At 37.0% G+C, this 26,266-nt stretch overlaps 1 protein-coding gene across 1 annotated transcript in view; it reads right to left on the bottom strand.

Annotated features, from left to right (window-relative positions):
- LOC117330854 (calcium/calmodulin-dependent protein kinase type 1-like) overlaps window positions 1-26,266 on the bottom strand; it is an 81,509-nt gene that overhangs the window by 6,119 nt on the left and 49,124 nt on the right. The window contains exons 3-9 of the mRNA XM_033889383.1: window positions 12,775-12,849; window positions 7,218-7,356; window positions 3,084-3,207; window positions 2,358-2,433; window positions 1,518-1,630; window positions 823-901; window positions 220-307 (exon numbers count right to left, since the gene is read on the bottom strand). Coding sequence (XP_033745274.1) covers window positions 220-307; window positions 823-901; window positions 1,518-1,630; window positions 2,358-2,433; window positions 3,084-3,207; window positions 7,218-7,356; window positions 12,775-12,849 — 694 coding nt within the window. The remainder of the gene's footprint in view (window positions 1-219; window positions 308-822; window positions 902-1,517; window positions 1,631-2,357; window positions 2,434-3,083; window positions 3,208-7,217; window positions 7,357-12,774; window positions 12,850-26,266) is intronic.

The raw sequence follows: 26,266 nt of genomic DNA, 5'->3' as shown, positions 1-26,266 counted from the left end.
AGACTTCAGGTAAAAGACTTTTTTGAAGAAGGGAGGGAGTGGAACAGCTGGACTGGGCTGAATGCCAGTGGTCAGGTAGTTCAAATGGTTAGAGCATCCGTTTAGAGTTCAGAGGTCAAAGGTTCAAGTTCCGTCAGGTCGTTGCATTTTCCTTCTATTACATTTATATGTGACTTGATTGATAATGGTGACAATGATAGCTGAGACAATATCACTCACCTTCCACTTTGATTTTGCAAAATTCTTTTTGATTTGGGCACTAACAGATGCATGGATGTTCTTTTCTAAGGCCGTGTCACCTGATATCCTGTAAAACAATGGGTCAAAATCCTTGTAAAGCATCAAAGACTATGAATGTATGAGCACCTATTAATGTATTGATTGACATTCAAAAAGGTAACTTAATTCCATATTGATCAAATTCTACCATTACTTTTGACATACAAATTACAGAATTATTAATCAAACAAAACCGAGAGAGGGGGAGAGGGAGAGAGGGGGAGAGGGAGAGAGGGGGAGAGGGAGAGAGAAGGATACTGCTGCAATACATGTGTGCTAAATAATTTCAAACTTTTTAAAAAATTTATTGAAAAAAAAATGAAAATGATGGTATCATAATGTAAAATTTATTTACCTATTTAGGCACAGCATCAACATTTTTTCAATATTTTTTTCCTTTTGAAAACATACAGATTTTGAGAGTGTCATTTCAGATATTATTTGTGGATAGAATCTTATTATCAATGGGTTCTACACAAACTAGCAGGGAACAAAGGCTTTCACTCGCTTAACATCCTCATTTGAATACAATCATCTACTTACCAAGGGAATTTCAATGCCTGTTTGCATGTGAATCTTTTTTTGCGATCTTTACACATGAGGTGGCTAATGAAATCTTTAGCTGGAAACAAAAACAAGAATGTTGATTTAAACTTATAAAGAATGAAAGTTTTTCTTTTTCCATTAAATATAATTGTATGGACGTCAAATTTGTACCTATGTATATGTCATCTGATGATACACATTCTATAGCTTTCAGTTAAGAGATATAACAACAATCAATATGAAATCAACAAATATTTACGCCGGGGCATATCTCTCAAAATAACTTGTCGGGTCAAAATTTTACAGTGCTGTATATGCCGCCACAAATGTCAATCACACAACTTACTAAGTAGACAGCCTTTAATGACTTTCAGCATCATTAACGCTATTATCAGAAGTGCATCTCATTTGCAGGATTAATATTCGGTAAATTAGGAGAATCCTTTGATGGGTTCTATGATATGAGGCAGGATGGAATTTTCTGCAGCTGATAATTGGCTTCATTTCTAAATGATATTATCTGACATTTAAGCATAATCCCATAACTATGCAGCTAACTATTAAGGATTTTGATTCTAAATTGGTAAATTTTATTCCGAAATGAGACAAAAAGGTCCATCGCAAATTGACGAAAAAAAGTCGCAATAGACCGTTTTACATTTACGATTATTATTTTGATATTGAATGCCAACCTGATTGTGATATATCGTCCCAGTACGGAGAGTCAAATTCATACTCGGCCTTAAGTATTTGCTGGAATAGTGCTGTGTCATTCTCATCATAAAACGGTGGGTATCCACAAAGCCTGAGGAATAGAAACAATCATATTTTTAGTAATTGTCTCTGAAGTGTCGTGTGACCCTCAGTAAATATTGACAAGAAGGCAAGAAATAAGGGGAAAAAAATAAAATAAATAAATAAAAATTTATATTTGTATAGAAGCGGTTGCTATGTATAACAAGAGGCCTAATGGGCCTGCATTGCTCACATGGTATTCACTGCCTTGATGATAAATTACCTCTGATGAATACCTGCCTGTTATTTAATCGATTTTAAAAAAAATCTGTAATTTAACAAATTTGTCCTAGGTGACCTTGAATAAAGGTCAATGTCATTTCTTTTTCCAATATTTTGTTAGGCATCATCCCAGACACCTACCAACCAAATATCTTGATTCTACTTCTTTCAGTCAACAAAGAGAAGTTGTTTTAAGATTCACAGGTCAAGGTTTTCTTTGGATTTGTTTTACGAATAATGCTAGGTTCATCTTAGGAAGCTATTGAATATCCTGATCTTAAGACTATTGAATATTGAGAAGTCATTTAACAGACAAATTTGACTCCAGATGAACAACAGACAGCATCATAAAATAACAAATTATAAACCTGTGATTAGCATGAAGAAAATATAAATACCAAAATTTATAAACATAACAGCATAGCAAACAGAACAGAACATTCTCTATGGTACGTAACAATAAACGCGAAGTGACCCAGACTGTTATTTTTATGAAAACAATTAATTATACTTACAATATATAGGCTATTACGCCTATAGACCAACAATCCACCTCCTTGCCATATGGCATCTGTGCTAAAACCTCGGGAGCTGAAACATTGAACAAATAGATTGCAGTCAGGAATGTATTACAGTTTTGTCAGTTCAATATCAGCCATGTAAACATTAAATAACTGTAAACTTTAATTATTTGTTTGCTCGGTTTATTGCGCCATGAACGGTCAGGGTCATTTTGAGGTAGAGTCTCCTTGTAGTAGTTGGTGACTACCTCACTGAACAACATACGGGAGGCCTGTCACATGCCATCCAGAGCAATTATGGGGTAAAGTGTCAAAGTGCCAAAGGATAACCACAACAGCACAGACTGGCCCATTTCTCAGCTTCCAGAGAAACACAAATTAACACGATAGGGGGCTTCGAACCACACACCTCAGATCTTCACCTGAGGTTATGTGGACAGCGCTATAACCGACTGGTCTACCGCGGCCCCTATAAAGTCTACCTTGTACACCTGAAGTTCAAATAATGTCAGATCACGTTTAAAATGAAAACCAACACTATCTAAAGGAAGACGAACATCCAGCAGACCAGGGCGAAGAGCAATTTGAATTTGAATAGCCCACCATCTGATGATAGTAGGCTAAAATCAAACTATTTTCTGTAACATTTTAAGTAAGTTTGTGTCTAAGTTTTGCTCCACCTGAGTTAAATATATCATAGAGAAAAGTTCAGTGGCTTACCTACGTAACCGGGTGTTCCACAGGCTGTTGCCATGATACCTGAATCTTCTGTTTTTGAAAGCCCAAAGTCACTGATCATTATTTTTGAGTCTTCTTTAGGGCTATAATACAGTAGATTTTCAGGCTGAAAAACAGAAAATAAGTGATGTTACGTATTTTTAAAGTAAATCTGGACTACATTTATTCCCCTCTCTACCTTAAATTTCATCTGTAGACCACACTGACTCCTTCATATATAGAGATTTGTGACCACATCGATATCCCTTTCCGTATTTATTTCGTATACCACACCCCTTTATATATTTAGATCTATAGACCACACCGTTAACTATATTTAGATCTGTAGACCACACCTCTTCCTATACTTAGATCTGTAGACCACACCGTTTACTATATTTAGATATGTAGACCACCCTTTCCTATATTTGGATCTGTATACAACACCACTTCCTATATTTAGATCTGTAGACCACACCCTTTACTATATTTAGATCTGTAGACCACACCGTTTACTATATTTAGATCTGTAGACCACCCTTTCCTATATTTAGATCTGTAGACCACACTCTTTACTATATTTAGATCTGTAGACCACACTCTTTACTATGTTTAGATCTGTAGACCACACCCTTTACTATATTTAGATCTGTAGACCACACCGTTTACTATATTTAGATCTGTAGACCACCCTTTCCTATATTTAGATCTGTAGACCACACCACTTCCTATACTTGGATCTGTAGACTACACTCTTTACTATATTTAGATCTGTAGACCACACCCTTTACTATATTTCGATCTGTAGACAACACCCTTTACTATATTTCGATCTGTAGACCACACCCTTTACTATATTTAGATCTGTAGACCACACCCTTTACTATGTTTAGGTCTGTAGACCACACCTCTTCCTATACTTGGATCTGCAGACCACACCCTTTACTATATTTAGATCTGTAGACCACACTCTTTACTATATTTAGATCTGTAGACAACATCCTTTATTATATTTAGATTTGTAGACCACTCCTTTTACTATATTTGGATCTGTAGATCACACCTCTTCCTATACTTGGATCTGCAGACCACACCCTTTACTATATTTAGATCTGTAGACCACACTCTTTACTATATTTAGATCTGTAGACAACATCCTTTACTATATTTAGATTTGTAGACCACTCCTTTTACTATATTTGGATCTGTAGATCACACCCTTTACTATATTTAGATCTGTAGACCACACCTTTTACTATATTCAGATTTGTAGATCACACTCTTTACTATGTTTAGATCTGTAGACAACATCCTTTACTATATTCAGATTTGTAGATCACACTCTTTACTATGTTTAGATCTGTAGACCACACCCTTTACTATGTTTAGATTTGTAGACCACACCCTTTACTATATTTAGATTTGTAGACCACACCCTTTCCTATATTTAGATCTGTAGACCACACCCCTTCCTACATTTAGATCTGTAGACCACACTCTTTACTATATTTGGATCTGTAGACCACACCCTTTACTATATTTAGATCTGTAGACCACACCCTTTACTATATTTAGATCTGTAGACCACACCCTTTACTATATTTAGATCTGTAGACCACACCCTTTACTATATTTAGATCTGTAGACCACACCCTTTACTATATTTAGATCTGTAGACCACTCCCTTTACTATATTAAGATCTGTAGACCACAACACTTCCTAAATTTCGATCTGTATACCACACCCTTTACTATATTTAGATCTGTAGACCACACCCTTTACTAATGTTTAGATCTGTAGACCACACCTCTTCCTATACTTGGATATGTCGACCACTCCTTTTACTATATTTGGATCTGTATACCACACCCTTTACTATATTTAGATCTGTATACAACACCCTTTACTATATTTAGATCTGTAGACCACACCCTTTACTAATGTTTAGATATGTAGACCACACCTCTTCCTATACTTGGATATGTAGACCACTCCTTTTACTATATTTGGATCTGTATACCACACCCTTTACTATATTTAGATCTGTATACAACACCCTTTACTATATTTAGATCTGTAGACCACACCCTTTACTAATGTTTAGATCTGTAGACCACACCTCTTCCTATATTTAGATCTGTAGACCACACCCTTTACTATATTTGGATCTGTATACCACACCCTTTACTATATTTAGATCTGTATACAACACCCTTTACTATATTTAGATCTGTAGACCACACCCTTTACTATGTTTAGATCTGTAGACCACACCCTTTACTATATTTAGATCTGTAGACCACACCCTTTACTATATTTAGATCTGTAGACCACACCCTTTACTATATTTAGATCTATAGACGTCACCCTTTACTATGTTTAGATCTGTAGACCACACCTCTTCCTATACTTGGATCTGTAGACCACACCGTTTACTATATTTAGATCTGTAGACCACACCCTTTACTAATGTTTAGATCTGTAGACAACACCCTTTACTATATTTAGATCTGTAGACCACACCCTTTACTAATGTTTAGATCTGAAGACAACACCCTTTACTATATTTAGATCTGTAGATCACACCCTTTACTATATTTAGATCTGTAGACCACACCCTTTACTATATTTAGATCTGTAGACCACACTCTTTACTATATTTAGATCTGTAGACCACACCTCTTCCTATATTTAGAACTGTAGACCACACTCTTTACTATATTTAGATCTGTAGACCACACCCCTTCCTATATTTAGATCTGTAGACCACACCCTTTACTATATTTAGATCTGTAGACCACACCCCTTCCTATATTTAGATCTGTAGACCACACCTCTTCCTATATTTAGAACTGTAGACCACACTCTTTACTATATTTAGATCTGTAGACCACACCCCTTCCTATATTTAGATCTGTAGACCACACCCTTTACTATATTTAGATCTGTAGACCACACCCCTTCCTATATTTAGATCTGTAGACCACACCCTTTACTATATTTAGATTTGTAGACCACACCCTTTACTATGTTTAGATCTGTAGACCACACCCTTTACTATATTTAGATCTGTAGACCACACCCCTTCCTATATTTAGATCTGTAGACCACACCATTTACTATATTTAGATCTGTAGACCACACCCTTTACTATATTTAGATCTGTAGACCACACTCTTTACTATATTTAGATCTGTAGACCACACCCTTTACTATATTAAGATCTTTAGACCACACCACTTCCTAAATTTCAATTTGTAGACCACACCCTTTACTATATTTCGATCTGTAGACCACACCCTTTACTATGTTTAGATCTGTAGACCACACCCTTTACTATATTTGATCTGTAGACCACACCCTTTACTATATTTCGATCTGTAGACCACACCCTTTACTATATTTAGATCTGTAGACCACACCTCTTCCTATACTTGGATCTGTAGACCACACCTCTTCCTATATTTAGATCTGTAGACCACACCTCTTCCTATACTTGGATCTGTAGACCACACCCTTTACTATATTTAGATTTGTAGACCACACTCTTTACTATGTTTAGATCTGTAGACCACACCCTTTACTATATTTAGATCTGTAGACCACACTCTTTACTATATTTAGATCTGTAGACCACACTCTTTACTATACTTAGATCTGTAGACCACACCCTTTCCTATATTTAGATCTGTAGACCACACCCTTTACTATATTTCGATCTGTAGACCACACCCTTTACTATATTTAGATCTGAAGACCACACCCTTTACTATATTTCGATCTGTAGACCACACCCTTTACTATATTTAAGTCTGTAGACCACACCCTTTCCTACATTTAGATCCTTAGTCTACAGCCCTTTCTGCCTTTCAGTCTGTTAATCCCCCATCCTATTTTAGATCTGAAGACCACACCAATTCCTATATTTGTAATCTGTTAATCTTTTTACCCTAACTGTATATCACACTCCTTGCTATATTTAGATACATGTATGTACGTAGATAACGTCCCTTTCTACTTTTCCACCTGCATTAAACTCTGTAGACCATGCACTCTTTATACCTTTTCATATCTAAATTTGGCCTTTCTTCACTTTTAACTCTATATATAGACTTCACCCTTTCCTGTCGTCCTACCTTAAGATCCCGATGGACCACGCCTAATTCATGCATGAAGTCAACAGCCTCGAGGACTTGTTTAATAAGGGAACTAGCATCTTTCTCTGTATAACTGCCCTTCTCCACAATCCTGTCAAACAGCTCGCCTCCGGTCACACTGTAAGTACGCAAAAACACATCTCAAGGACAATTTCCAATACTGTTCACCAATCCTTGCTTGGTTCTGCACATCAGAGTTGAAGTAATTATTTGACAAAAATTTGAGAAGAAAATGTTTTATATACATTGGTAAGGACAACTTATACAGAAGACAAGTTTTAGACTTATCTTAACTGGCGTTGGGCAAATCTTAACCAGTAATGGACCAATCTTAACCAGTAATTGACCAATCAAAATCGGCGATGGACCAATCTGAACCATGCCAGTGTACATGTACTGTAGCCAGACTGAGGATATAAAACATTTCTGACAGACCCCCAGGGTCTCTGAACCTGTACTGTAGCTTGACTCTGGATATGAAACATTACTGACAGACCCTCTGGGTCCCTGAACCTGTACTGTATCCTGACTGAGGATACAAAACATTTCTGACAGACCCCCAGGGTCCCTGAACCTGTACTGTATTCTGACTGAGGATACAAAACATTTCTGACAGACCCCCAGGGTCCCTGAACCTGTACTGTAGCTTGACTTCTGGATATGAATCATTACTGACAGACCCCAGGGTCTCTGAACCTCTACGATAGCCTGAACGAGGTCCGTCTGACTGAGGATAACAGTGACAAAACTTTGTGAGCAGAAACTTTTAATGTACCTCTAGACAACTGACAGGTTTAGGCACGAATTCACAGGTCTTTACATCAAGAAATTGCAGAAAGAGGCCCATGGGCCTGAATGGTCATCTGGCCCTAGTACTATTGCAGTAAACATACTCAGTAGCAGTATACAGTACTGAAATAATTGCACAACACTGTATGTTTGCCATGGTGCCATCGATCCTGGATATCTGACCAACCAGAAAAATAACAACACTTGGCCAGGACCATCTCGGTATCATTTCAGGCAAGTTTCAGCTGAATCCCTACTGGTGAAACTTCAGAAAAAGTTTTGAATGTGAAAAGTTTACAGATAGCACATGGCAGATAACGATGGGTAAATGCATGACGCCTTAAGTCATCCCGACCCTTGAGCTCAGATGACCTTACAATATGATGCTGCCCAAATCAGATATATTATTGAATGAATTAATCATTTCAGTTCACCAGTACAAGTCGAGTCAGACCCACACATAACACAATTACACAGACTTCCAGAGCTAGTACAATATTGTCAACTCCAGCTGATATCATATAAGAATGATTTCTCAGAGATATCATACCACTGAGAAATAGGTGTTTGCTGCGAATGAGAAACTGCTCCTTATTAAGAGACATAGATATGGATACAAATCATCGTAATTCCCTGAGGTTTAATTATTTTCGTCGATGATTTTATATGTATATTTCCACATCTTCCACATCAAACTTCTATATCATATATTGAAAGATTGATACAGGAAGCTGGAAATTGGTTTATTTTGAATCTTTCTATAAAAGGAATATTTTTGAAGCTTGACAGAAAAGGGCATGCAATACTTTTGCAATCTATCACCACGTTTTCATAGGATGAAAATTGATTTCACCTCACCTTGTTAAAAGAAGGCAACAAATAGATCAATTATCTGGGCTTATTTTGAAAAATGTCTGACCAATTTTTTCATTCTTCAATATAATATTGCAAATTACACAAAACAAAAAATGAAATTTTTACTTTAGGATTGATCTGAAAATCCACTTTAATTTAGGCAAGACTGATTGGATGTATTCCTCTACCTTCAAATATTTCTCTAAATGAATAGCAATTCACGTTCCCAGCATGCTAAAGGCCCAATATCAGGTCTTTGGGCCTCTTGGTTATCAAGGATCATTCATTTAAAGTTTTAAGCCTGTTTAACCCCTGTGACCTTGAATGTAGGCAAGGTCATTTATTTGAACAAACTTGGTAGCACTTCCCCCCACCCTGCATGCTAAAGGCCCAATATCAGGTCTTTGCCATGGACCTCTTGGTTATCGAGAATCATTTGAACAAATTCTGTAGCAAATACTTCACCCCAGCATGATTCAGGTCAAATATCAGGTGTCTGGGTCTCTTGGTTATTGAGAAGAAATCGTTTAAGGAGAAAAGTTAATGCCCGACAGGCGGAGGGACAGATAGACCACAAAAGTCACACCATGGTATAAGCTTATGATCACTTGCCCTTCAAGCAGATAAGCTAAAAATAAGTATGATCTATTGAAAACAAGAGTACGATTTTATACAATACCAAATGTTGTACACTTTACTCTATTACTAGTATTACCACCCTCCAAAAGTTAAAGATTCTATTTTAATCTTTAAATTTACTGAAAGAAATTCTTTCCCGCCCTGCCTATTTTATATCTAATTTGTTGTATATGTAACTTTCGGACTTTGTAACTTCGTGACAAGCAGTGTACACTGTTGCATTGGTGATGTAGCATATACCTTTAAAGAGCTGGTAGCGTTTAGTGCTTATTAGTATGACACATATCCAAATTCTGCACGACCACAAAAGTCATCAGTGAGTTCTGCTTACAGTGTGTTACCTTAAGCCAAATAGATAGATTATACATCAACCTTCCCAGCCACTAATGAAATTGTGTCTGATGACCTTCCGGCCCCTGAAGACGCTGAAGACCAATCATTATTGTGCGATCGGGTCATCTAGTTCTTAGCCGAGTGGTCAGTTGTCAATAATGAACAACACTACTCAATATACCCGTCATGCTGTCAAGCAGATCTATATATAGCTATATTTACATTTGCTCCGCATTTCCCCATTGACACAATGCTAAGAGGCAGTTGCCACCATACGCCTATAACACCCAGTGCCTCAGGCTATAATATCCAGTGGGTCATGTGACATTAAAAAAGGCGGGTTTTTTTTGTTTTGGTTTAGTTTTTTTCAAAGTTGACACAAATGGTAAGACAATGTAAATATAAGTATTGAACAGTGGTTTTAATGTTGTTATAGTCGATATGGCAGCAAGATGTATGGTGGGCAAATATAGCATGGAAACCCTAACGGGTTCCCATGCCATTTAATTAGGATATTTCATGCTTCTGATATAGACATCAGTAAAGTGATACCCTCTCTTAAACAATCCCACTTTACTATTACTCCTGTACAGTTGATTTATCAGCAGTGTTATCAACAGTCCTCAGTAGAATTCATGCAGGTATACTTAGTCTCATGCTGACATTTATTAGTCTATATAAGTCCCCAGCCCACTCTCTTCCCACCTGACTTCCCTTAATATCCTTAAACTTTTGGATTTAAGATTGAGGCATGCGCAGTGAACAATCCGTTTTTGGAATATCATGTACAATGAAATGATTTTTTTTTGTTTACTAAAATTACATGCACTGCTCAGTCATTTGGGTTTAAACGGAAGTTTATACAATTGTTGACATTGGATGAGGTTACACAGTAGGATTTACTAACCCTTGAAACCAAGGTTAATAACCTTAGTGTTTAAACAAAAGTGATTAATTGATTGTGGAATAGGGAGTTTACATTATACAATTGTTGACATTGGATGAGGTTACACAGTAGGATTTACCACCCCTAGAAACCAAGTTCACAGCCAAGGTGACTATCAGTTTCTAGGATTGATAAATCCTGGTGGTGTTAATCTCATCAGAAGTCAACAATTGTTGATATAAGATACATGTTTTTATCTTGATTTCTTAACTGTTCACTATTTTCCTAAAACATTGCTTCAGAAGAAGCAGATATTTTATCTAAATGGCCTTATTGTGATCTAGTGTTGGGTGATCAATAAGCTGAGAAGAAGACATGGAACAGGAAGGACTTCTCACAGCTGTTCAACACTTCAAAGGTGTTCCATAAAACAAAAGAGCCATCCATTGGCTGTGTGTGACAATGGGCTACTGAAGGGTCATTCTAGAGTAGGCTAAAATCAATTCTAAATATGGTGCGATGAAAACGACTGAATTACTATACTTAAGTTTTTATATCTATGGAATTTAATGTTTTTATGTGAGAAAATGTTTATAAAATCCATAAATGCCTCTACTGTCACACTGAGAGAGATAGATGATATACAAAATCCTGAGTAAAGAAATGGAGCTATGCTGCCACTCTGATAGAGATAGCTACAAAGTACTGGGTAAAGAAATGGAGCTATGCTGCCACTCTGATAGAGATAGCTACAAAGTACTGGGTAAAGAAATGGAGCTATGCTGCCACTCTGATAGAGATAGCTACAAAGTACTGGGTAAAGAAATGGAGCTATGCTGCCACTCTGATAGGGATAGCTACAAAGTACCTCAGTAGAGAAATGGAGCTATGCTGCCACTCTGATAGAGATAGCTACAAAGTACTGGGTAAAGAAATGGAGCTATGCTGCCACTCTGATAGTGATAGCTACAAAGTACCTCAGTAGAGAAATGGAGTTATGCTGCCACTCTGATAGAGATAGCTACAAAGTACCTCAGTAAAGAAATGGAGCTATGCTGCCACTCTGATAGGGATAGCTACAAAGTACCTCAGTAAATAAATGGAGCTATGCTGCCACTCTGATAGAGAGAGCTACAAAGTACCTCAGTAAAGAAATGGAGCTATGCTGCCACTCTGATAGATATAGCTACAAAGTCCCAGTAAAGAAATGGAGTTATGCTGCCACTCTGATAGAGATAGCTACAATGTCCTGAGTGCAGATACAATTCTAAAATTAGTCACTGAATGGCTAAATTATACAAAGTACATATAATGTAGGTCACAGTGAACTATGTATCATAATTGGTGTAGGAATGATGATTGGTCATACCATATTTTACTAATTTCCTTGACATATGACAATCCTATTCAGCTTCTATAAATCATTATTAAATATATGTTCACCGATTCCCTCTGGTTACACCTAGACAATTCCTTGGCAATACTTATGGCTGACCATGGTTAATTATCAATCAAATTTGCAAATTACATTATACACACGGCAATGAAAAAGGAATTTTCTATATTTGTATCAATGATATTGATTATTTTCTAGCCAAACAATAAATTAACTTATCTGACCTTTAACCCTCATGTGACCTTGACCTTTTGTGTACCAACCCAAAAATGATATATTGAAACACACTTTCTTTCCATCTTGCAATATATCCATTAATTTCGGTAACTTGTGACCTTGACCTTTGGTCACAAACCTCCATACAGTATAAAATGTAATACCTTTCCATCTTGCAAGTCAAAATTTCAATGACCTACTTTCAGTAAGCCAGAACAGTTCACCAGACAAATATCTCATACAGAGAAGTGACATTTGGCATCAATGTCCATGATGTTGGAACACATAGCATAAACCATCAAGTCAATTACCCTAGATCTACAAGAAACAGAAAGCTACAACGTTAGCACTCTGTTGTATTGGCCATGGGAGGACTAATAAATAAGGGAAACAATTGTTTTGGCCTTCAATATTGTACTCACAGTTCCATAACCAGGTAGACATTATTTTTCTCTTCGAACACTTCCAGCAACTGTACAATGTTGGGATGTCTCAATCTGAAATAAAAAAGAAGAAGAAAATCTAGAAGGATGACAATATCAGTTCATTTAAGTACTACTTTGAATATGAAAGATGATAGATACTTTATCAGATATTACTGAGACCATCAGCATGTTAATACTGGCCAGAAATAATTGTTTTATGCTAAAATGAATTTCTAGGCTAAAGAAAATCTCTCCAAGGTCAAGGTCATCATTTCTATACTCAATTTGATAGCCAGGGGACCAGTTAACAACACTCTGTTATTGTAATAGCTGAAGAAAGAAAACTTTTTGGCCTTTTTTCCCCAAGAGCATATTAATACAGGTATCACAGTACAGGTATGATGTTTAAGGTAGAATATAGCCTTTACAAAAATTACAGGTATGATGTGTAAGGTACCATACTACCTTAATACAAATCAAAGTTTTAAGTTAAGTGGATGGTAGCTAATCAAATAAAATATTATATAGAGCACACAAAAAAAAGCAAAAAATAAACATGAGAATAACATTTTCTCTTACTGCACTCATTCAAGAATTACCTATGTTTCAACACTGTGATGCTCTTTGCGATTTTTCTCATGAATATGGTTGCCATTCAATGTTTTAAAGTGAAAGAAGTGCAATCCATGACCTCCTCTTCATAAACTATACATCAAAGTAAAGTGGCAAGCTTGGCGCCATCACTATGAATATCTGTTCAGGGACCCAAGACTATTGATAATCCAGCATACATTCACGATAATCACTGTCAGAAATGTTCTGCATGTCGAAAATTTATCATGATTTATACGTATAAGGATTATGATTAAAGTCGATTTTTATCAATATTGTGTCATTATCTAGCATTAAATGCCTTTCCCTTTCCACCTTGTTATCTCTGAAATAAATAGCCGATATGTATTGATCTCATTTCCTCGGTCATACACATTCCATTTATTTACCACACAATTTCCCCATAACAGATGATTCCAATCATAGTTACTCGTTACCATAATATTTTTAATCTCCATTTCGATTTATCTCCATGGTAACAGAAATATTTCTAATCTCCATGGTTACATAAATATTTCATCTCCACGGCTTCAGATATATTTCTAATCTCCATGGTAACAGAAATATTTGTATCTTCATACTTACAGAAATATTTTATCTCCATAGTTTCAGATATATTTCTTACCATGAAAACAGAAATATTTTTAACCTCTATGGTAACAGAAATATTTCCAATCTCAATGGTTACAGAAACATTTTATCTCTATTAGTATAGAAATATTTGTATCCATGTGGTTACAGAAATATATTTTCATCTTCAGGTAACAACAAAAATTTCATCTCCATTGTAAAAGAAATATTTCTAATCACCATGGCAAAAAAATATCCCATGTAGAAATATTTTCATATTTTTTATGGTAACAAACTTTTTTTTTTTTATCTCTTTGGTTCCAGAAATATATATTTGATCTCCATGCAAATGTTATCTCAATATTACTGATATTTCTTCCATATGGTAAAAGAAATATTTTAACCTCCATAGTACAGAAATATTATTTTATCTTCCAGATATATATAACAGAAATATTTCTAATCTTCAATTTACAGGAATGAATTGGTGAGCTTAAAAGTGCTCTCCACTGGAAATTAGTTTTGACAAATGCCAGAAACCAAAAGAATCAAAACAGTGTAAAAATCAAACTAACAAAATACTACAATGCCAGCTCTACAATTTTAACTTAAGTCTATAGCTAAAAGCAATGAGTTTATCATGACAAAAAAGGGTCTTTTTAATTTCCAGACGTTCATTTTGTAATACTGACAAATGTAAAGTGAATTTTTTTTTTTTTGCTATTATCATTGAAACTTCAAGCTTTTTTATGTTGGTTTGTGCATTATAGCAAAAATGAAGTATTAAACAGGATGAAAACTCTGAGGTTTGTTGTTTATGCGTGGGATGCAAGTGGCATAATAACAGCACCACGCATAAAACAGATCATGCCGTGCCAAGTTTCCAATAACTTGACATTATGCACAGCGGGTAGGGGCCTTCCTTCAGAATCTCAAATAATGTAGAGACCATAGCTACGGCTATCAATCACACTAATACAGTGCCATCTCGTGCCGCAACTCACATAAACATTTATCTATGTCTAACTTAATCACGTGTTTTTAAATCTTACTATTCTACAATGTTGATTTTTGTTTTCTTTAAATGTCCTGAGGTGTACTAGCTTAATGCTGTTTCGTGTAAATAACAACTGCAGAACAAGTTTTACAATTGTATATTAATCACTCTAGTATTGAAGTACACGTTATTGAGGGAAGATTGAACTGGCGGTACCGCAGAGCTAAGTGGTCAGGCACCTAACCCCCACACGTTTTCAGGTCCAATGGGGGAACCTCCTAGGTGAAAGGCATGTTAATTACCAATGGGTGGCAGTTTGGTTTGGTTTGGTTTGGTTTGGTTTATTAACGTCCTATTAACAGCCAGGATCATTTAAGGACGTGCCAGGTTTTGGAGGTGGAGGAAAGCCGGAGTACCCTGAGAAAACCCACCGGCCTACAGTCAGTACGAGGCAACTGCCACACGTAGGTTTCGAACTCGCAACCCAGAGGTGGAGGGCTAGTGATACAGTGTCGGGACATCTTAACCACTCGGCCACCAAGGCCCCTATACACGAAAGGGAAACATCATACAAAATCTAATTAAAAACTGAATTTTCCAATTTGACTACCAAAGTCTAATTAACCTAAAGATAACTTCATAACCACACCTCACATAGACGGATGCATCAGGACTGAGAACCGATATTCCCGACCAAATTTGTTGCACAGGAAAATATTAATGGCATTGTGCTAGAGGTTTTTCATTAATTAGAAAACCACACATGTTCCTGGGGATGCATATATTCTGTTCTAACAATCTACAGCTAATGCTTTAAGAGGGTTTGAAACAATTCAATGATTCTTTAAATGAGCTGACATAAATCATTGGGTTTATGAATGCTGGCAGCAACAGAACGAGATGAGTGATTGCTTTGTTAATTTCATCAGTAAAGCAATACATGTCCCCTATAGCTACCAGCGCTAAAAAATAGTAAGTGACCTTGACCTTGACCTTGACCCAAAATCTCTGAACATTGAATATGGTCTTTTATAATTGTATGAAGTTTGATCAAAATTCCTTAAATATTATGAAGCTGCTAAAGCACCACTTGGATGTTATGTATGTCATATGAACATACAAGACAGATGGAAAGAAAACCTATTGTACCCCAGTTTTAGCAAAAGTTGTGCATTTTTGTATGGTTTTGCTATGTACAGGTTCAACACCTCAATAAACACTTTACAAAATCTTGGTATATAAAATCTACAAATTCAGCACCAATTAAAATTTCTTCTTGACTTAGAAATAGCTTCCAGGAGGCTACCACAGTAAATTTAAAACATCTGGAATCACTAATGCTGAATTCGACCATGAAATACCTGGTTTCCGTTGAGAGGATGTCTTCTATTGAATAATATAGATAGTTCTTTAAATCACTTTAATGCTCTGTTTAATATAATTTATATTCATTTGGTTTTCAAATTCTGTTCTGGCCATGATAACAACACCATTCTTTCAATATTTTTACGATAAATGATTGTCTACACATCATGATTCTCAATTATATATTTAAGATGCATGTTATTCCCGCGAACAAATTTCGCACAGGAAATGTATGAAGTATATATATTGTGATGCAGATGTAACAGCTATAGACAGCACTGTCTCCATTATAATACCTTACACACTATTAGATCTGCATACAATCTTAAAAATAATAAACCTCACATGATTCCGTTGAATGTACAATGTATTTCAAGACTCATTAACTTTTCTTTCGCCTCTGTATTTTGTTTCTTTACATCAGATAAATGATTCAGCTGTGACTTCAATGCCAACTTCATCATAACTGTTGCTTCAGATTTCACAAACTGACAGAAGAAAAAAAAAATCCTTGCACACAAAATGGCAATCTGCAATGCAGTCAATACATATTCAACTTATCAAGAATATCTGCTTTGCTGCATAAAGACTGCGGGACAAGTTGAGACAACAGCAGGGGTGTGGATCTTGATAGAGAGAAGCAATCTTAAGTCCCCTGAGACAGGACGTGGCAATTATATTCTAATTGATGGAAGTTTTAGCAACAATGTTGTGTTTTTCGAGAATATTCTGAAACAATTTTAAGACTAGATAAAATCTCTGTGATCAACATACATATGTATACATATCATCAATTCGAGACGGCATCATGATATATACCTTAACATTGTAGTGGAATCTGCAGACTAGAACGTTGGTTTTGCATGACCAACGTACGAGTGAAAAGAGGCCCAATGGACCTGTATCGCTCACCTGCTTCTAATGCAACCTTAGCTTGCTCAGCTGACTATGCCATTATTTAATTAAAAGAGTATAAAGAAGTCATCATTTTAAGATTTTAATGCATTTGACCCCATGTGACCTTCAAAGAAAATAAAAGTCATTCATTTGAAAAAAACTTGGTAGCCCTTTATCACAGCATGCTACAGACCCAATATCAGGCCTCTGGGCCTCTTGGGTTTTCAAAAGAATTTGAAAATGTAAATTATTTACAATTGATGCACGACAGGCGAAGGACGATACATGAAGCCAGACAAAAGGCAATTGCAATAGGTTTCTCATGATCAGGTGACCCTACAAATCACGTAAGTTGTAGAATTGTATTCCCATCAATAGGAAGCGATGCCCTGCGAGTCCTGTTTAAAAGTTTCTGTGTTAAAACTAGGTACCGGAGAAATTCAGACACCAGCGATATTGAGATGTCTACCGTCGTCTGCCCACACACTGGTGGTCACAGCTCTGCGGAGATCTATAACCAAGAACTACACTCCTCCCAAAGGACTTTACATAATTACATTTTCTATAATTGTTGTATCCTGACAGGAGTCCGCTATGTGTGTGTCATATAATTCTTGTCGTTCATATATCAAAGTTGTTACATAAATGATGAGTAATCAAACCTTTATATTCCAGACATTTCCACCAATTATTTATGTTAGAAATTAGACGCGAAATGTATAGATCTTGTATCACCATGACAGACCATGACTTCAAGGTAACGTACTTCATTTGATAAATCTACAGAAAACAAATGAAGAATGTACCATTGTAATTTTTTTTATTATTTCTATTTTGAATACATTTTTTAGGGGTTGAACGTCCTCGCATCAGCCGGAGTAATATGAAATATGAGGACGGGTTTTGAACACATGATACTTAACTTAGCAACAGAATACATTTTTTTTAGGGGTTGAACGTCTAATTAGCAACAGCTGGAGTAATATGAAATATAAGGACGGCTTTTAAACACACGATACTAAACCTAGCAACAGACATTACATTATTTTCCCATTCTGCTGTGTGACAGTTAGAAATCTTATATAATTGTTGTTTCCCAAGGAAAGTCATCAATGTTGTTGCATGTCATGTAATTTTTGTAGTCCATATACGTAACAAAGTTTTTATCAGCGCTGAGTAATTAAATGACTTCCTTACAAAGAGACACTGTTGATGCCATTTCCATTTCATTATTGCTGTTTACAAATTGATATCAATTGCAAAGATCAGAGTTTAAAACAGAATAATGACGTACTTCGACAGAATTCGAGAATAAATCTTATTGTGGATCTCACCGAGAATCCATGCCAGTGTATTGGGTAATTCTAACATTTTATTCATGGCAAAAAACATACAGAAATAGATTTGCCATCACGCTTAAAGTTTGTGAGATTTACATTCACGGACTGACACTATCCTGTCTCTCAGGAGTAGTTCTTTTCAGAGTGTTGTCCGGGGAGGCGTGTGTGCCTGAACTACAGTAAAACACTAGCTCCCTCTGGAAATGCGGTAATATAGTTATAGACAAGTTATGGATGTTGGCTCCAAGTACAGTCAAATAGACACGAGAGTTGCTCAGGGTTTTTCTGTTTTTACAACTATGGTCATACAAAGATGTTGACTTCAGATGTAGAGAACCAGAAGAAAAAAATAATGAGCTATCTCTATGATACAGCTAGTGTTCATGGTGGAAAGACATTATACATGCATGGCAACAAATTAATACAGACATTGGAGTTGCTAAAGATACATCAAGGAATTTAGTAAGATGGGAATAATTTCCATGTGTACATAAGTAATTATTATTTACGATATGAAAATCATTCCTGCATAGAAACTTCATACAAAATAAGGCAGAAAAGCTTCAGGAGCAATTCGGGTTATTACATAAACAAGCAAAATGACATAATTGGACAACCAAATGCCAAGACCACTCAAAGATGCTGTGTGCAAGGGATTGAAATAATTTGTTTGTTTGTTTGTTTGTTTGTTTGTAGGGTTTATTGCCCCATGAACAGTTAGGGTCATTTTGAGGCATAGTCTATTTGCAGTAGTTGATTCAAGTAAACACATGTCTTTTTGGCCAGAAAACATGTATTCCTGTTGCCAGTAACCATATGCTCCTGTGAACAGACCCTGATTCTAGTAACCACATGTCCCTGTGACCAGACCCTAATCCTAGTAACCACGTCCCTGTGGCCAGACTCTGATCCTAGTAACCACATGTCCCTATGACCAGACTCTGATCCTAGTAACCACATGTCCCTGAGACCAGACCCTGATCCCAGTATCCACATGTCCCTGAGACCAGACCCTGATCCTAGTAACCACATGTCCCTGTGGTCAGACCCTGATCCTAGTAACCACATGTCCCTGTGGTCAGACCCTGATCCTAGTAACCACATGTCCCTGTGCCCCAGACCCTGATCCTAGTAACCACATGTCCCTGTGACCAGACCCTGATCCTAGTTACCACATGTCCCTGTGCCCCAGACCCTGATCCTAGTAACCACATGTCTCTGTGGTCAGACCCTGATCCTAGTAACCACATGTCCCTGTGACCAGACCCTGATCCTAGTAACCACATGTCCCTGAGACCAGACCCTGATCCCAGTATCCACATGTCCCTGTGGTCAGACCCTGATCCTAGTAACCACATGTCCCTGTGGCCAGACCCTGATCCTAGTAACCACATGTCCCTGTGGTCAGACCCTGATCCTAGTAACCACATGTCCCTGTGGTCAGACACTGATCCTAGTAACCACATGTCCATGTGGTCAGACCCTGATCCTAGTAACCACATGTCCCTGTGGTCAGACCCTGATCCTAGTAACCACATGTCCCTGTGGTCAGACCCTGATCCTAGTAACCACATGTCCCTGTGACCAGACCATGATCCTAGTAACCACATGTCCCTGTGGTCAGACCCTGATCCTAGTAACCACATGTCCCTGTGACCAGACCCTGATCCTAGTAACCACATGTCCCTGTGGCTAGACTCTGATCCTAGTTACCACATGTCCCTGTGACCAGACCCTGATCCTAGTAACCACATGTCCCTGTGGTCAGACCCTGATTCTAGTAACCACATGTCCCTGTGCCCCAGACCCTGATCCTAGTAACCACATGTCCCTGTGGTCAGACCCTGATCCTAGTAACCACATGTACCTGTGGTCAGACCCTGATCCTAGTAACCACATGTCCCTGTGACCAGACCCTGATCCTAGTAACCACATGTCCCTGTGGTCAGACCCTGATTCTAGTAACCACATGTCCCTGTGCCCCAGACCCTGATCCTAGTAACCACATGTCCCTGTGGTCAGACCCTGATCCTAGTAACCACATGTCCCTGTGACCAGACCCTGATCCTAGTAACCACATGTCCCTGTGGTCAGACCCTGATCCCAGTAACCACATGTCCCTGTGGTCAGACCCTGATCCCAGTATCCACATGTCCCTGTGGCCAGACCCTGATCCTAGTAACCACATGTCCCTGTGGTCAGACCCTGATCCTAGTAACCACATGTCCCTGTGACCAGACCCTGATCCTAGTAACCACATGTCCCTGTGGTCAGACCCTGATCCTAGTAACCACATGTCCCTGTGGTCAGACACTGATCCTAGTAACCACATGTCCCTGTGGTCAGACACTGATCCTAGTAACCACATGTCCATGTGGTCAGACCCTGATCCCAGTAACCACATGTCCCTGTGGTCAGACCCTGATCCCAGTATCCACATATCCCTGTGGCCAGACAGTTATTTCAACATATATTCATTATTACGATAGAAGTAAATCTTCACTATCTAATAACATATCACTGATCACTGGGCATCGCAACATCCATCCATTGAGGACACCGACTCTCTCATAACACATCAACAAGCCTAGAACAGATGGACAAAGGAATGTAAAGATAGGTAGCCTTCTGGCTCAGGCCTTCCACAGACCTAAGTGCTGTAATCTCGTGTAATCAACTACGGACAGCTACAATCTCACCGGTGTCAAGTCTCGACAGCTTCATTTGTCTGATGTCATATAAACCAAGCTGACCATGCTTTCTGTCATTAATAAAAGCCGTTTTTTATGAACTGTAGCCCTAGCCTCGGAAAACAGGACAATCAAAGAGCAAAGTTGTGTCAGCTCAACGCTTTGTAATTATGATGACAACCAGATACGACTGTAGTCCATTTGGTTGAGTGCATCATCGTTCTTCCAGTAGTCTTTTTAATTAACTGTAATTTTGCCAATAATACACTTGGACACAGTTGGCCAGACTGTATACCAGGATAAAACAGGCAATTTCTTCGGCTATCAAACTAAACTAACACCCTTCACCAGTAAGCCAACCTGATCTGTAATTAATCTTTACCTCTGATTTATTTGCTGGTGTTAAACTCCTAATATCCTATATTCCTGATTTTGGTCTTTATGTCCCTGACCAGGAGTTTAGTCTTCCATCATCTATGTGATAGTTCAAAATCTTAAACACCCCTAGTGTGAAATAAATTCTTCAACATCCCAACAGAAAAGGTCAAAGCCAATCAAGTAAGAAGTGGGCAGAGCTCAGTATTTGACTACTCTGGTGAGAGTGGTAAGAGCTAGTATTTGTCCTGGGCTAATTGGGTGAGAGGAGGGCAAATTTAAAGCTAGTATTGTCCTGGGCTAGTTGGGTGAGAGGAGGGCAAAGCAAGTATTTGACCTGGGCTAATCAGGTGAGAGGTAGACAATGCTAGTGTTTGACCTGGGCCAAATAGGTGAGAGGTGGGCAATGCTAGTGTTTGACCTGGGCTAATCAGGTGAGAGGTGGGCAATGCTAGTGTTTGACCTGGGCTAATCAGGTGAGAGGTGGGCAATGCTAGTGTTTGACCTGGGCTAATCAGGTGAGAGGTGGGCAATGCTAGTGTTTGACCTGGGCTAATCAGGTGAGAGGTGGGCAATGCTAGTGTTTGACCTGGGCTAATCAGGTGAGAGGTGGGCAATGCTAGTGTTTGACCGGGGCTAATCAGGTGAGAGGTAGACAATGCTAGTGTTTGACCTGGGCTAATCAAGTGAGAGGTGGGCAGAGGCTAGGTAGCAGTGTACAGTAAAAATGCCAAATTCTGAAAAACATGGCACTTGTTTTAGATATGTAAACATTGCCAGTTAACCTTACACATAACCTCTAATAAAGTATATATATTTGAAATCTGTACAACATTTGCAATTTTAATAGAGCTCTGAAGGATAAGTAAACTGATATTTTCTGTGATTTTTAGAGCTGTGAATACCATGGTAACAGCTTAAAAAATTCTCAAAAATTGCAAAATATTATGATATTTGACCCAAAATGGCACAATTCTCTACACAATTTTTTTTCTGAAACCTATTTAAAATTAAATATCTCTATCCCAAAGACAGAATTAATCTTGTTTGGACATATGTTGTAAATTAAGTTTTTCCACTATCTTACCTTTTCTGTGGGCTTCCATTTTGCGCTGTAGGCAAAACTAAATTTCCCTTGTAAACTCACGTTCGGAAAATCCGGATATTTAAAATCCGGAACCAATTTATTGATTTTTGTTTTAATAAATGTGAAGCCTGTATGTACTACTTCATACTGAATATACCAATTATAGTGTACATTTATTTTTCCCTTTTTTATGCATATCATAATACAGGAGTTATTTGCTTAACAAAAAAATTGCCCATGGCCAGGCTGTCTTACTGTGGTGTGCTACCTTATACATCACTTTTTTAAATTCTAATTTTACTAAAATCCCCATGAATGTATAGAATGTGTTCCGACGAACAAAATGACATATCGGGTTACTGTGTATCTTTAATAGTCACGGAGTATTGCTGATTTCCCTGAGAGGTGTATTTTGACAACTTTTTCTCCCAATCCAGTAATAAGGGGAGGTAATTTTAAAGATGAAAACTCCCATAATTCTGTATATCTCTTGAATAAAGTTGTGTTTTGAGTTGAATGTGGTACTTTGAGTCTCTGTGCATGTAATAAAGCAAAAAATACTATCCAACTATCAAATTTAGCCTTGTAATATGACGTCATAGTTACCATGACGTCATCAATAACTATGACGTCATCAGATGGTATCTATGACGTCATAAATACTCAATGGTGTCATAATAAATGACCAAATTCCTTTCCAAACCTCAGCTTAGCAACACATGCAATATTCTAACTGATAAATCATGACATGACATCCAAGATTTCAAAATGTCATGCCTATGACATCACAGTCATCTGTTTCCAACCCGGTAATTCAGATATGTACCAATGATCATATGAAAGTGTCCGCTGATCCCATTTTATGCGGAAAATGCTATTTTTTCTGCTTTACCGAAGGAAATGACAATAATTGACAATATTGTATCAACCGTACACTCAATCAATTGAAATTACATGCTTACCATTGTATAAATAAACTGAAAATAATGGTTTCACCAAATATTTCAAAAAATAACACTTACTGTAATAGTTTCCATGGATACGGGGTAATAAATCAGGTAAAACAAACCAGAATTCAGTCTATATGGTTTGTTAGATACCCAATAAGTTATTATGGGTTTGTTATAAAACATAGAATATCTTTTCAATTTACACTGACTCATTAACATTATGCTTAATTAACCCACCCTTAAAATGGGTAGATATGCGAGTTACCTCCCTTGATTCCTCTAATATGACAAGCCAGATAATAAACAAGTTTTAGATTGTTTTTATGCATTTTTGAGCAATAATGAATTAAAATGAACCTTAATCAAGCATAATTAAGCACAATTTCCAAAAAATAACATTTTTCAGCCCTTATAAGGTAGCAGTGTACAGTAAAAATGCCAAATTCTGAAAAATATGGCACATGTTTTAGATATGTAAACATTGCCAGTTAACCTTACATATAACCTCTAATAAAGTATATATATTTGAAATCTGTACAACATTTGCAATTTTAATAGAGCTCTGAAGGATAAGTAAACTGATATTTTCTGTGATTTTTAGAGCTGTGAATACCATGGTAACAGCTTAAAAAATTCTCAAAAATTGCAAAATATTATGATATTTGACCCAAAATGGCACAATTCTCTACACAATTTTTTTTTCTGAAACCTATTTAAAATTAAATATCTCTATCCCAAAGACAGAATTAATCTTGTTTGGACATATGTTGTAAATTAAGTTTTTCCGCTATCTTACCTTTTCTGTGGGCTTTCATTTTGCGCTGTAGGCAAAACTAAATTTCCCTTGTAAACTCACGTTCGGAAAATCCGGATATTTAAAATCCGGAACCAATTTATTGATTTTTGTTTTAATAAATGTGAAGCCTGTATGTACTACTTCATACTGAATATACCAATTATAGTGTACATTTATTTTTTCATTTTTTATGCATATCATAATACAGGAGTTATTTGCTTAACAAAAAAATTGCCCATGGCCAGGCTGTCTTACTGTGGTGTGCTACCCTAGTTTTTGACCTGGGCCAAATAGGTGAGAGGTGGGCAACGCTAGTGTTTGACCTGGGCCAATCAGGTGAGAGGTGGGCAGTGCTAGTTTTTGACCTGAGCCAATCAGGTGAGAGGTGGGCAACGCTAGTGTTTGACCTGGGCCAATCAGGTGAGAGGCAACAAGAGCTAGTATTTGACCTTGGCCAATCAGATGAGAGGTGGGTGGAGCTAAACTATTTCACCTGGGCCACTCTGGTAAGAATACACGGGGCTCAGGTCCTAGGTCTTTAATTTATTAATAGCAACCATGCACCCCCAATTGTAGTGAATGTGTATTAAATAACAATATCATCAGTGCATACTGAAAACTGTTGCATTAAGTATTGAGTGGTCGAGAGTAAAATATCCTTACAGTTTTATTTCATTTTTTGAAATCGGGTTCGTACCAGTTGTACCGAAAAACGTTCCAGATATGTACCACTTTAATTCAAAATGGCAGAACTATGATGCATTGTCGTAATACTAATGTATATTTTGTTAAAAACGAGATTAGAAATATTTATTTATGATAAAAGTGTATAAATAACGGGTGTTAATAAATGACGGAACTATTCAAGTGTTAGTTTTACATCTGTTACACCGTAAGAAGAAAAATAATCTCTTTTTATGTTTGAAGTGTAAAGTTTGTAGAGACCGCCACCATCTTGAGAAATCACTGAGATTCAGTTGTGTTCCATTCTATGAAACTGTACCTATTCGGTACAACTGTATAAATAAAGGAAAGTAGAGAATGATTCTTCATGTGTCACGAAAATGTACTTTTGAAAAAAAAAAAAAAAAAAGATGGGAACTTTCATTTGCGATGAAATCTTATAAATTTTATATGATAATGTTCGACTGAGCTATCCAGGTATCGATTTTACACCTGTTATGTTATAAAAACAGGAAAATAATTGGTTTTTATATTTGAAGCCAGTGACAGCCGCCATCTTGGGAACTCATGATCATACAATATCGTACCTAATTTGGTACAACTGGTACGACCCTATAAAGGAATGCACAGGTGTACATGTTTCGACATGTATAATTCCAGGTGAATTGCACAAATACTAGGTGCTATGCATATATATATATTATACCACTTCATAGAATTGTTCAGAAATATAACTGCTAAGTTCTAAACCATGCGTCGATTTACCACCCATATACTACTGCTCTGTGATACTGATCTTTGTTACTGGGAGAGAAATCAGGCAAATTTCATCACCAATCAAAATTTTGTTGTTGGGTGACACAAAGAGATTTCTACGAAAACGATTAGTTTTAGATGCTAATGGAAATATTGTAATCTAAAATGGTGAAACAGAAAAAGGCAAAAAATTAATATCTGTTTAATGACGCTACATGCTTGTACTTTTTTCCAGTGTGTACATGTAGTACTTGATTGAACGGCAGATTTGCATGGGTTTGAGGTCAAGAGGCTTTCAACCTCTATTCCCAATGAATATTCAGAAATGAAACATGGTTTCATTTTATAAACACAATTATTGCATCATTGA

The sequence above is a fragment of the Pecten maximus genome, chromosome 7, assembly GCF_902652985.1.
Source record: "Pecten maximus chromosome 7, xPecMax1.1, whole genome shotgun sequence".
Taxonomy (NCBI): domain Eukaryota; kingdom Metazoa; phylum Mollusca; class Bivalvia; order Pectinida; family Pectinidae; genus Pecten; species Pecten maximus.
This window is presented reverse-complemented; position numbering and strand designations above follow the sequence as displayed.